We start from the raw sequence: 14056 nt of genomic DNA, 5'->3' as shown, positions 1-14056 counted from the left end.
TTGCGGGCCAAGAAACCTTCAGCGCCGAGGCGTGACGTCGAGGAGAAGGCGACCGGAGTGAGAGGGGACATTACGGAAGGAGCGAGCGGAGCGGGACGAGCGACGCATGCAGACGGCCGGGCCGATGCCGAAACAGATGAGGATGAAGCCAGCGAGGCGAGAACTATCAAAGAGAGAGACGGAGCAGCGCTGGGAAAGAGAAGAATCCTGGCCAAGGCACAGCATCTTGCCGACGCGCCAGGCGACATGCATCCTCTGCTGCGCATGCGCCGAGCCGGCGGCGGCGGCTGGGCGGTACTCACGCCGTCCGTCTGGCTGTCGGCGGCGTCGGCCGGCGCGGCGCGCCGCGAGCGCAGCTGCCACTCCTTGGTAAGGCCTCTTCCATTGAGCAGGTCGCCGTGCGAGTTGTACGAGCGACGCGAGCCGTGCGACGTGTACGAGCCGTGTCGCGAGCCGGCGAGCAGGCTGCCCGGCTGCTGGTACACGGGCAGCACCATGGTGCCGTTCTCCTCCGACATGGGCGTCACGGCCGCCGAGTCGTCGGCATACGGCAGGTGCTCCTGCGCGTCCATGTAGGTGGACAGCACGAGCGGCTTGCGGTCGCCGAGCTTGCGGCCGTTGGCGGCGCGCCACGTCAGCTGGTGACTGCCGCGCGAGCCGCGCCGGATGTTGAACGGGGAGCCGGGCAGGCTCAAGCTCCCCTGCAACACGTCGGCCGCTTACGGGGCGGCCGGCGCCTCCCCACCCCCACGCCCGCGCGCTGCCGGCGGGACCGTCCCGGCCATCCGCACCGCTGGGGGGCGAGCTGCGCCGGTGGCGGCGCGAGGGACACCTGCGGGTGGGCACTGAGAGCGACGCGGGGGCGGCGCCACGCCCGTGTGCCGCGGTGGGCTGCGGCCCGGTGTCGCCGGGACGCTGTGAGGCGGCCAAGCGACAGAGGCAGGGCAGGGCAGGGCAGAGGCGGGTGCGCGCAGGCGTGAGGGCGGCAGCCGGGCGGTGCCGCGTGCTCGGGCGGCGGCACACGTGGCGGGCGCGGCTCCAGCGGGCACCGGTCGCAGGTGGTGCTTGGCGGCAGGTGACAGGCACTGTAGGTCTGTCGTGGTGAGCAGAAGACGAGACACACACGGTACGAAACACTCCTGACAATCGGAGCCAGCACCAGAGATCATACGGTGCAGGTTACTGAAGCCAACACGGGCAGACAGTGTCAACGCGCACGCCCACACCCAACCACACATACGCGCACACATACAAAAATGGTCAACAGTTTGCGTGCGGCATATAAGCATAATAGAGTTAATGCAACGAAGCTCGATGGACACTCCTCTCGTGGCCTCTTTAAAAATGGCAAGCAATACAAGTTATCAGCCATGTTGCGAATTATCGAGGCATTAAAAGGTGCTTGAAGTTTTGCTCACAACTAGGGGCTTTCAATTATTTTATCTAATCTGATGTTTGACGGTGCATGTTGCCTATCGAATATCCTTCACGTAGGCGCATGAAGTGGAATTCAATTACTGCAGGGCAAGCGAACCTAATTTGGTCTTTATTTTTCACAAATCAGAAGAGAGACGTCGACAAATGGCGCATCTATCCGCCTACTGCTGACACGATTCTAGAACTTACAATAGCTCACTTCGGGGAAAGTTCCACAAAATACAGAACCGAAGCACTTGTGGTTTAATGCCGATCAAGCGCGGTTCAGAAAAGACACGCTTTGTGGGAGCTCTCGGTCCAAGAATGCCCAACAGCACCATACCCTCGATTTAATTATTTACTGGTGGCCCGTCCGCTCATACAGATATACCTTTTGGAAGCGCTTTGGCTCGCGTATTTGTGGGAACTAAGGTCGTAATCTAGAAGGAACTCTAGTCGCTCTTAACTACACTGCACTAACGACTACACATCGACCGGAACGACATGGAGCATACTCGACTCGTCACAAGAACAGATCTGAAAGAGGAGGGTCATGAGCTACCTGAAAATAGCCCAGTTAAGTTCTGGTTCTAGCGTTTCTATTTTGCCTTTTATCTAGACTGGCTGACTTTACAGTGGCAGCGCTAGGCCATTGCCGTCACTTATGTGTACTTGACAGAACTACTCGAAAGGAGCGGCTGAGAAGTCCTCCAGGCGCGAAAGTCTACGATCATTCCCTGATAGCAGCAGACGTTTAGGTCTATACCAGCTATATACGCTCACCTACTGGCCACAAAGATGCGTCACATACCTTTCCTGGGTTTAAACGTTATTTATTTCACCCCGTCGAAATGCGCTGTAAGGAAGAGTTGATGTAGAAAACCCAAGAAATACAATCGCGTGATTCAACATATTTAAACGCATGTAAACTGTTTGTTTTCAACGTATTTGTCAAAATCTCAAGAGAAATTGAAGCATCAATGACGTAAGAAGGTCAGACAATTAAAATGGATGTAATCCCAGCATAGACCAATCATCTTTTCGGTGCTCCCAGCGACTTTCCAAAAAAAAACAACCCGTCTACATGATTCTCTGAACAGTTTTAAACAACCCGTCTTTGATTCTATGAACAGTTTTGTACCTTAAGCCACATTTTACTTCTCCTAGCTTTCCCTGTGAAGCAAAAGTATGCATGTTTTGCAGTTTCGTGAACCAGCGATCCACAATATATTTTTTCAGTTGATGCAACAGGCCTAAAATAAGCAGACAATGTCAAACAACGTGCTTAAAGCTGATTATCCATTTGTGACCCAGCTAAGGACAAACTGCAGGACAAATTCGGGGACGGTGTCGATAAGCAGCACACCAAAAGTTACGCATTGAGAAACCTGGTGTCGACGGTGCAGATTGGAAAAGGACGTCACAAAAAGTCCGTTGATAAAAAACAAGATATACGTAAACAAGATGTACTAGTTCGCAACTTGCCATTTTGTTGCCAAACAAACGCCTGGTGGTATCCGCTTCCAGGCGTCAATACGCGGCTTGACAGAAAACTTCAGCTTGTGTGTGCACACACACAAAACATTACCAATCTTTTTAAACTGGCAATGTGTCTTTGTCGTTGTGGCAGGTAGATAACGAAGACAATTTTCACAGACAAGTTGGTGCGAACAGCACGAAACCTGCGGGCATGCGCCCAATGGCATATAAATGTCTTGACATTGATATTAGATCACAAGACATTCGTTACTAGAACCACCACTATCACTGGGGGGAGGTGAGGACGCACTGAGCTCCGTTGTGAAATCCCCGCCAGCGGCACACCAAGTGAACCCATGAACACAGCCGTGGTGCCATGCAGGCCGGCGCCGTCAGCGGCACTCACCTTCCTAGCGATCTTGCCATTGGCTCTGGGCTTTTGGTCGACCGTCGTCTCCGTCCCCATCTCGGACTTGATACTCATCCTCTCGCGGTTGTTGTCGTGCTCCTTCTCCTGGCCGACGAACAGCTCATCGCTGTGACAAGTGTGCTGGGAAGGGGAGCGTCCCACGCTCTCCCCGTCCCCCTTCCCACGCCGGTGGGCTTCCGCCCGCTCCGCCTTCGCCTCCTGCCGGTCAGAGCAGCTGCTGCAGGGCCGGAGCACATCGTCCACAACACACGGCACACAACACACCGCCCACAGCACACGGGCCGAACACACCGGCCGCAGCACATCGGCCACAACACACCGGCCAAACACACCGGCCACAGCACACCGCCCACAGCACACCGCCCTCAGCACACCGCCTACAGCACACCGGCCAAACACACCGGCCGCAACACACCGCCCACAGCACACCGCCCACAGCACACCGGCTCCAACGCACCGGCCAAACACACCGGCCACAACACACTGGCCACAGCACACCGCCCCACAGCACACCGCCCACAGCACACCACCAACACGGCCACACACACGGCAACACACCGGCCAACACACCGGCCACAACACACCGCCACAGCACACCGCCCACAGCACACCGCCCACAACACGCCGGCCACAACACACCGGCCAAACACACCGGCCACAGCACACCGCCCACAGCACACCGCCCACAACACACCGGCCACAACACACCAGCCACAACACACACAGGCCATAGCACACCGGCCACAACACACCGCTCACAACACACCGCTCACAACACACCGGCCACAACACACCGGCCATAACACACTGGCCACAACACACCGCTCACAACACACCGGTCCACAACACACCGGCCATAACACACTGGCCATAACACACCGGCCACAACACACCGGCCGTAACACAATGGTCAGAGCACACCGGCCAGAGCGCGACAGCCAGCGCACATTGGCCGCAGCACAACAGCTACACTACAGTAAACTGCTGCAAGGCCTTGAGCGGTGGCCCGGCGTGATGTTTGGTAGGCTGGGTGATGTACGCGCAGATGGACGGCGACGGTTGTCCCAGGATGCGTCGCTGACGTGACCAGGCGCCCACTGTCACAGCACGATACAAAAGTCTCTAATCGGCACATCGATACAAATTGGACGGGGAAAGACTGCCTTCCGAGTCCATGGTTCAGAGCGCTATTTTAGGCGTTGTGCTGAGCCCAGTCCGCATTTTGAGCGTTCCCGAAGACGGTGGACTGCACCAGCTATCACCCGAGCACTCACGACTGCACCAGCTGTCATCCGAGCACTCACGACTGCACCAGCTGTCATCCCGAGCACTCACGACTGCACCAGCTGTCACCCGAACACTCACGACTGCACCAGCTGTCACCCGAACACTCACGACTGCACCAGCTGTCACCCGAGCACTCAAGACTGCACCATCTGTCGCACGAACACTCAGGGTTGCACCGGCTGTTAATCGAGCACTCAGAGGCGGCGCCGGCGTAGGCATGGTGGTGCCGGTGCCGGTGCCGGTGCCGGATACGATGCTGACCTCCTTTCGTTCGCGCTCGGCGACTGCAGCTTCTTCGGCCATCCGCTCCTCCTCCGCTCGCCGCTCCAACTGGTCGTACGACATCGCCACGATGGCGAGGATCAAGTTCAGCAGGTAGTACGAGTTCATGAAGATTACCACGATGAAGAAGACGAGGTGGATGGGTCCCGCCGTTCGCAGGACCTGTGGACCGAGGGTACACTGAGGCGACCGGCTCGGTCAGGACCTGTGGACCGAGGGTACACTGAGGCAACCGGCTCGGTCAGGACCTGCGGACCGAGGGCGCACTGACGCGACCGGCTCGGTCAGGACAGTAAAACCACCGACCAGAGCTTCGTGGGAAGAACTGCGCCCCTCTGGCCGCTGTATTTTTGGTTGGGTAGAGTCTAATGATATAAGAGGAGCTTGGCATGGATGACATGAAAAATCAACAAACTGTAAGAGGTCAGGTCGTAATTTAACCATTCACAGACCAAGGGAAACAGAGCCCTTAACGGTCTTATAAGAATCAAACACCGGTTGGTGACCTACCAGCTGGTAGAGATCTTCCCAGTAATCCTGGGTCATCAGCCTGAAGGACGCCAGCAGGGCGTAGCCGAAGGTATCAAAGTTGGTGTAGCCGTAGTTGGGATTTGGCCCGAAGCCAACCAAACACGTGTAGCCTGCTGGGCAGTTGCTGCAATGCACAGCACCCAGGTGGTTGTCAACAGGCACTGCTGCTTTGGGTGAGTGCAGTGTGCAAGATTCTAGAAAGCACAAGTTTGTAAAAGAATGAACTGATCTTGAATCGGAGTTTGCGCCTGAAATAGGGACTCCGTGTTCTTTTGGCAAAGTATAAACGAAAGAAAGCCCGTTAAACGGTTTTGCGGTCATATTGCAAAGGGAATGCTGGACCACGTTGCGTCATGGCTCCAATTAATGCATCGTTTTGAATAAAACGTACGCTTGAGTTTCAGTTTTTCGTGCGTGAATCTTCATCTTTGCGACCTTTAGATCTAGCTATAAATTCGACTCGCAAGCAAAAAACCACCAACGGCGAAAACAGATAATTTTCTCGGAAGTTCACGTTGATCGCGACCATAAAAATTGCACGAACTAGGCTTTCCGCCATCATCTTTTTCCAAGCGATCCACTGATCAACATCGTCACGTTCAGTACTCCAGACAAGGGCGCGTGGAGCAACCGCTGCTGGTCACCTTGCGCCAGACGAGTTCCCGCACAGCTTGTAGTCTCCCATGACGCTGTTTTCGTCCGGAATCCAGTGACCTGCCAAAGGGCAAGAGTTATGTAGAGCACGTATGCTATCTCATGAGCATGCTAATAGAGCATGTCTAATTATCTACCAAATGGCCGTCGTCCCAGGTGAACGATTCGCCGCGACGGCTGGTGGACCCGACGGACGGTCTGTCGACAGTGCGCTGTCAGTGGGCTCGCCCAGCTTACCATGCCGGTCCACGCCGACTAACGCCAGCCCTCTCCAGCCGTGATACCCTCAGGGACCACCGGCATTTAGCATCCCAACATCGCTGTCTACTTCAGTGAGCTGACATGGTTTCGACGCTTGTCAATACAATACACGCCCCATTGCGTTTGCCGCGCCGCGACCATTGGGGTGCGATGGTTGGGCTATTCGAGCGGGCGGGGCAGAAAACGCCTGCACGCGGCCTTAAAGGGAGTGTTCCATATTTGTACTTTGTGTTGAGCTGAAATATCCATCTTGAAGATCATGTAGTGCAGTTTACAGTCCTGCCCTTTTAAGACCCAATCCCTTTAAGTTTTTGAGCTACACACCTGCAAAGATCTGCAGAATATTTTGGGGTGACTATTTCAAGGTCTCCCAGGCATTCACGACACCATAATCAAGTCATTCAAGTCACCCCATTTCATCAATCATGCAGTGATCAAGACTTAGAAAAACACAATTGTCCAGTCGTTCATGTGTGGTGTTCGTGAGCACAATTTCCAGATAAAACGGCCATCAACTGGCCCTCCATCAATGTTGAGAAGCAACGATGACGTAATTAAACAGTGACGTAATGAGCAGCATATTGACTAAGTAAAGAAATTATGTTGTCTAGAGCGGACTTTTCCACTTAAAAGCACGCCAATAGTTATAAGTGAGCCTATTTCGTAATATTTCGATTACTTCAAGGTTTTCGAGGGCGGAACATTCCCTTCAAGATACGCCCACTTAGCAATTCATTTCAGAACGCTGGTTCACTTTGTTAAATGTAGGTGCCGTCTGCTGCTCTACCCATATACGCACCCAATTTAGTCCAACGTGGGCGTACTCAACCAAGGGCGTAGTTTTCCATTCAGTTGGGGCTCCAGCCTCTTCAACTTGGGCTTCTACCCCCGAAATTCGAGAAGAAAAAAGACCAACTCCGGAGAGGAGCCCGTTGGTTAACGTATTTTGTGGGTCGGTTTTGTTATTTTTCACTACCCAGCTCCCAACTCCGTTAACGTTGTAAAACTACGCCCCTACCATCACCTCACGAAAATCAATATCACGATCAAAAGCGGCAGAGTATGAAAATTGTCGTAGGGCATATAAATCACACGTTTATGTGTTTTTCTGCAGTATAACATGTAAATTGTAGGGTGCGCGAAGCCCACAGAATGTGCCGGACAGATATCGAATGCCTTAGGAACTGTCGGATATGATAATATGGGATCATAACATAAGTGCGAAGCGAAGCTTCGGCTCCAAAGCTTCAGTAGCTTTTCCATTATACAGACCCTATGGGGCAATGGGCTACTACATAACGGTGCATTCAGTGAAGCCCATGTTTCAGCTCATTTATCGTTCTCATTTCTGCAACTCCTCCGAGAGGTTCAGTGCCTTTTACGCAGGAGCAATAAAAGATAACTGGCGCTTTCAAAAAAGAGAATATAAATGCGGACTGCAGGATGTACTCCCCACTGGCAATCATCACAGACCCACGACATCCGTGCGTGTGAAATAAGACCCACGACATCCGCAGGTGTCCGTGCGACTGACGGGTCATACCGACTCTCACGGGACAGGAAACTAGTAGTGCGGGATAGAAGAGGCGCGTCAGGTCACGAGGGCTTGCCGTGGCTCGATCATCTCCCAATCCTGGCTTTCCGGCCGATCATTCACTGATCAATGACCGAGGTGATTTTACCAGAGGGTAAATACAGCTCTTAGATGTTTTGTGTCAGACTCGGAACCGACTATGTGCTATGCGTTTTGAATTGGCTCAGATTTACCTATATTGCGGTGATCTGGCTTTTATGCAGACAGAATTAAGAAGAAACTACTGACAAGAAACTCCAGACCATGTCGCTCCCGTGGTGGGATTCAATTGAATGCTTAAAGTCCAGACATGAAGGTTCAGCCAATGCGTCATATTGTGTCGCAACTGCAGGTACATGAACAACGTGGGTCAAAGCTGGACACAGGCGCATTCTGTTTCAGCCAAAAAAAAAACGGCTTACGTGTGACGGCCTTCCCACCACCTCTGTTCAGAGAGCAGACGATGAGGACATGAGGCCCCACGGTCCGTCGGGCCTTTCCAGCCCACGTTAACACGGTTGTCGCAGCATGCTCTCGGCGTGAGCGACTGGCAAGACGCGCGCGAGTCTGCACGCACAAGCAGCAGCGCACAGCTGCGCTCTTGCGCGGGCAAGCCATGAGAACAGGCTGGCCGGCACCCGCAAGACGTTGTTCTCACCCTGGCTTTTCTGCCCGCCGACCCCTCCCTCATGTTCTCTGTCACCGCCGCCTGTCTCCTATCCTTGCCATTTAGACTCGCTCATTCAGAAGTCCATGGCCGACATCCTGGCACGTGTTGCATCTGAATGCGAGTTATGACACGTGCTACTTTAGTTTCAAAATGTATATGGCCAGTCAAAATCATGCTGGTGTGCTTGACAATCTTCTGTAATGTCTCACTGCTGACCTCGTGCTGGTGCGTTCAAATTGATGATTTGGAGGCTTGAAGAAAATTCGACGTTCCAGCATCTCAGATGGAGTGTATCTATATGCTTATGTACATTGCGTGTATGATTATCAATACTACAGCACTGACTGGGCGTCCACGATCCACAATCTGACCAAACTCTTCCAAAGCACAAAAAAGCCCGTTGGTTTCACAAAGTCTTGCACACAATGAAAGACTCTCGTTCGTGGCGGCGTCTTTACATCCGGGCTACATGCGACTGAAATCTCTGTGGCTGAGACGCACTGCTAAAGCCTAAGTCCGCCATCACTTTGCCGACACAGGCAGGAGCCGCCCAAATCTCCCCTCCTGACGAGTCAGCCGCTGCAATAAAGCCATTTAATGCGTCAGCCCGTGCCAAGTAACATGACGCTCCTCAGCACTTCTCAGCGCGGTAACATGGTGCTCCTCAGCACCTCTCAGCGGCTCGCCCGACGCTACCTGGGCGGTTGGAACAGTTGGCCGGCCGGTACCTGGGCAGGGCCGTGCCGGAGCCGCCGGCGTCCGGGCAGCGAACGATCGATCCGGGGCGCGCCGCCGCGGCTCTGGCTTTGGGCCGTGACGGCGCTCCCGACCCAGTGACCGAATCGCGCGGCCGGGCGACGACCGTGGCCGCCCACCGAAGTAGCGCGGCCGCGGCGCGTGGGATGGCTCGTGCGACGGCTGGCGCGGTCCCGCGCTGGCAGAGCGAGTGATGTTGGAGAAGGCAGGGTGTAAAGACCTGTGGTTTGGCGTGATAGCTAGCCGACAGCAGCTGGGGGAGGGAGGGGGAGGGAGGCCGGCGGAGCCGAGCCGCAGTGAGTGGAGCAGTGGCCCGTTCTCGCGACCTCACTGCCAACAGCACCGGTCGGAAGGCACGCATTCCGAGGCAAACTGGACAAGCTGACACCAGCATTGCGATCGAACCGGTAGCTCGGCCAGGTGCACCGAAGCCAACCGTCAGTAAAGCTGGCAGGAGCCCGGACTTCATCTCGCGGGCTCAATCCGCATATGCTGCAGCCGATTCGATGAATGGCGCACACCTCTAACAGTTTCAATCAGACTTTGTCACTGTCGTGGGCCTTATCCCGTGTATTAAGCCTTCTACGACGTGCCTGGAAGTTCTAAGCCCACTGAGAACTACTAAGCCTGGTTGATCGAGATCAGCGCCATGACATCGGGGAATTGCTTCCCCGAAAAATAATCTATTTGATGGCTTAGTAGATGTATGCGCGCGAAACTGGAGAAGTCAGTAGCGAAAGTTTAAAGCACAACACGCATTGGCAGCGGGTTCCCGTCGGTGGCGCTCGGCAGTGGCTGGTGCGGCTGGCGCGAAACGGCGCACCGAGCAAGCAATGTTGAAACTCCACAGCGGATAGAGGCCCGTGGTGCGCATGGCGAAGATCGCAGGTGAAAGATGGTAGGGGAAATCTGGGCCCGCCAATTTGTCAGTTTTCCGATGTGTTTCACGACAGACAAATGCTTTTTGGAGTAAGAATCGTCCAAACCGACGTCTCGCATCAATGCGAATTTGTAGGCAGTTCATTGCAATGCCAGTTTTCTTTCGTTCTATTCTGGTCTGACAGAACCAGAAAACTGTTGCAACCACAGACCAACATTTCGCAAATTAAATCCATACGTGTAGATAAGACGTGAAATAATCCGTTACCTGTCTACCTAGGCATTAGATGTTTCTTCTCCATTTCAAATCAACATCAATCGACATAATATCTCTTGCTCTTGAGGATTTCACATATGAGCAAACCACCATCTATGCAGCTGAATGCGCACATTCTCTGAGACTTCGTGCAACAACTAAGACAAATGCGTAAGGGGCTGGGCCTACCAAAATTTCTCCAACTTAGAACGAGGCGAATATAAATAAGACAAAATAGGGTTCAACGGCAGCCTTTCAACACAACGATTTACAAAGAACATAATTGCGAATGGTTACAAATAGCCTCGTGAAAGTTGCTTTTGTAAGGCCAATTGTGAGACCAAAATAATGCGGCGTTAAGAGTCGACCACACAAAAATCATCTAGCAAAAATAAGTTATGCTTTTAGTTAGTAAAAACCCATTACGGCTTTGCACGTTTTTAACACAACAACTTTACACTTGGGTCTACTGTTTCAGGCTGAACACTGACTTGCAGATACCCTCACGCTTGTGTTTCATCCTGAAAGGTCTGGGAAGAGGGGGGGGGGGGGGGCACAGCGGCAGTCCACATCATCGGCGCGTTAGGGCGTTTGCATGCGTAGGCTTATCTCATTTGCTCAGGCGCAGCGGGAGTCTATTGATCCTGGCGCATCGGTAAACATGATGGTCACCTCGGCTGGGTGCACGCGCTCTCGTGCACCTCCAACGACAGCAGTCGCGCCAAGCGCCCGCGCCGCTCTCGCCACCGCCGCGACGCCGCGCCGCCGCGTCGCCGCCCGTCGGCCGCCGAAGGTGAAGCGATTTCCGCTGTCAACCCGAGCACCCTGGGAAATTATGGGTCGGGAAAAACAGCCGGCCCAGGCTGGCGGCCGCGATCTTCGCCGACGCCGCCAGCCCTGGGGACGGTGGGGCCCGCGGGGAGCGCCGTAATGACGGAGACGAGCTGGCAGCTCGAGTGCGCCGTAGCGGTGATACCGGCTGATGCAGTGGCGAGTGGAGGACAGCACCATCGGGTGTGGTGGCGAGGAAGGACCGTGCCATCTGATGCTATGGTGAGGGGGACAGTGCCATCTGATGCGATGGCGAGGGAGGACCGTGCCATCTGATACGGTAGCGAGGGAGGACAGCGCTATCTGATGCAGCGACGAAGGGAGGCAGCACTGTCCGAATCGGTAGCGAGGAGAGGACCGAAGAGGAGATCATCCATGTGGCAACGTTGCCAGCGATGCGGAAGGAACCTACCGGACCACTGACGGGCCCGTTCGCAGGGCTGCCGCCGTCTGGGTGTGGTCGCCGCGTGCGCGAAACTAATCCGACGTATTTGCCATCGCCGCTACCGACCCTCCCCCCCCCCTCCCCCTCAGCGTCGACACCAAACGGCACTGCGGCACGGGCAAGGCTGGGCGACATCTCCGCCCGTTCGTCCGTCGCGCCCGACCCGACGAAAGCCGGCCGGAAACTGTGACAGTGATAGAATGTAAGTCCGTGCAAACTGGTCGAGGCTAGGGGAAAGCCCAGCCGACGCCAGCGCTAATGACGGCAAAGGGCTTCTGTGTGTATGGGGCCGCTGCAATACACTGGAGTTGAAGGAAATGCAGGTTTGCTTTCGTAAATTTTGTGATAGTTCCAGAGGCATGTAGATCAAGGTGTTAGAAAACCAATAGTAGCATCATTTCTCTGAAGATGGCTTCATCCGCACAACATAAGGTTTTAAAATGCGCGGTGACGTCACCGCGAGTTTTCTGCAAAATTAGTGTAATGCCATCCGCTTGAAAGGTGTCAACACAAACGGCTCCTTTATAGCCCCTGACAAGTACAAATATGAGCTGTTTATAAGATTAAGGTGCATCGTTATTGAATCAGACATTTGGGCGCAAAAAAATAACTGTCTTGTTCTTAAAATTAGGGTGATCAAGTGGACTTGTGTCGCATTATATGAAACGACGATGACCTTGATAAAGTATTCATTTGGTTCGGCAAGCATTGCAAACCACCCACGTTTCGGTGCTAATAGTTATAGGGCATCGGAGTTGATTGGCAATGCGCTGCTCTAATAGGGTTCTGCCTTTTCGCCACTGAAGTGAGAGTGTGCTGTTTCATGAAGGAAACCCAAACAACCCCTAAGCCGACCGGACGTACAGCGGGGCAGGCTGCGCCACCAGGCAGCTGCGCTAGGTAGGCTGTACCGCTATGCGCAGATGGCAAGCAGGTAGGCTGTGCCGGCGGACAGCCGCTGCGCTGTCTGACAGCCGCCGTGGACAGCTTGCGACGCCTGTTCCATGAACGCCCCGGTCGGCTGTGGCGTTTAGCGCGACACCACGGAATCGATGGGGCTGCTGGGCGGCCGCCGTGGTCGGCGGGCTCGACGATGCCGCTAATCAATATGCATCGGCGCGCCGAACGGCGACGGCCGCTGCGGACCGTCCGGGGAGCGCCGCCAAGCCCGGGCGGTGCTCGGTTTGGTGGCCTGGGGGCGGCGCAGCGCTGGCGGCGTGGCGGACAGCCGGACATGTAATGGCGTGATGATGTGGGGGACGCCGGGGTCACGGGCTGTGAGATGCAAAGGCTGGCGACCTTGTCTGGTGAAGCGAGTTTGAGTCTCATTTGGGCTTTGCATAGCCGTACGTGGCTCAGGTAGAAGACAGCTTGAGACTGGGGCAAACTAATTGTCCGCGCGGAATGCTAGACTAATTTAACGTCGTACAGACGACAGTCTTAATGAGGTCAGGCGCTGTTTGAACTTGCGTCGCACTGGTATTCTGTAAGAAAGGACAGCATACTAAACTGATAAACAGACAGTCGCCTCGGCCACGCTAGGACAGCAAGTCGAGTGTTGCCATGACGACAGCATCGACAGTGTCGTTACGGTGCACATGCAATCACCACGAGTGTTCGTCCATGGGAAATTCCGGCAGATATCGGTGGCATAATGACCAAAACCAAATCGCAAATCAAGCCGAAAGTGTTCCCTGGTCCGCATTGGCACTCCCCAGAACCAGATATGAATATAGGCATCGAACCGCGCCGCCTTTGCAGACAATACCTACCCGAAAAGCAGCATCACGCTGTTAAATAATGACACAACGGTTCAAACCGCGGCCGTGTCTTTCTGAAAGTGCTGCGCCGGGGCCGGGAGCGCGGCACGGCGTCGGCGCCACGCGGCCGTGGGTCCGATGCTTCAGCGCCGATCCTAGCCGGCCGGGCCAGGCCGACGGCCCGTGCGCCGGCACCGGCTGGAACCGTCGCATCGATTCGACGCCGGTCGCCCAGGTGTTTGCGACGGAAAAAGAAAGCCGATGACGTTGCTATAGGGACAGTGTCTTGCCTTTGACGTGGCAAAGGCCCATTATGGACGCCCTGCAAGCTACAGGATGGTGCTTGATGGAACTCGGAGAGCTGGGAGTCGTCGCGACTTGGTCGAATGCCACACAAGCGCATTATGGCCGTTTGCAATGTGATCTGAGAGATTTCAGTTACAACAGCATGCCGGCGCACGATTTCAGTTACAGCAGCGGGCCGTTACTGATAAGAACCCACTCATGCGAAGGGTACACTTGGCAAAGTGGCTTACAACTACCCGA

At 54.6% G+C, this 14056-nt stretch overlaps 1 protein-coding gene across 2 annotated transcripts in view; it reads right to left on the bottom strand.

Annotated features, from left to right (window-relative positions):
* The window catches only part of para (sodium voltage-gated channel paralytic), an 89245-nt gene that overhangs the window by 26135 nt on the left and 49054 nt on the right, over positions 1–14056 (bottom strand). For both annotated transcript variants that reach the window (XM_037225627.1, XM_037225628.1), the window contains 5 exons: positions 6070–6139; positions 5405–5549; positions 4874–5056; positions 3302–3523; positions 303–701 (listed from right to left, as the gene is read on the bottom strand). In XM_037225627.1, coding sequence (XP_037081522.1) covers positions 303–701; positions 3302–3523; positions 4874–5056; positions 5405–5549; positions 6070–6139 — 1019 coding nt within the window. The remainder of the gene's footprint in view (positions 1–302; positions 702–3301; positions 3524–4873; positions 5057–5404; positions 5550–6069; positions 6140–14056) is intronic.

Source organism: Pollicipes pollicipes, unplaced genomic scaffold (assembly GCF_011947565.3).
Source record: "Pollicipes pollicipes isolate AB1234 unplaced genomic scaffold, Ppol_2.1 Scaffold_5724;HRSCAF=6776_pilon_pilon_pilon, whole genome shotgun sequence".
In the NCBI taxonomy this organism is placed as follows: domain Eukaryota; kingdom Metazoa; phylum Arthropoda; class Thecostraca; order Pollicipedomorpha; family Pollicipedidae; genus Pollicipes; species Pollicipes pollicipes.
This window is presented reverse-complemented; position numbering and strand designations above follow the sequence as displayed.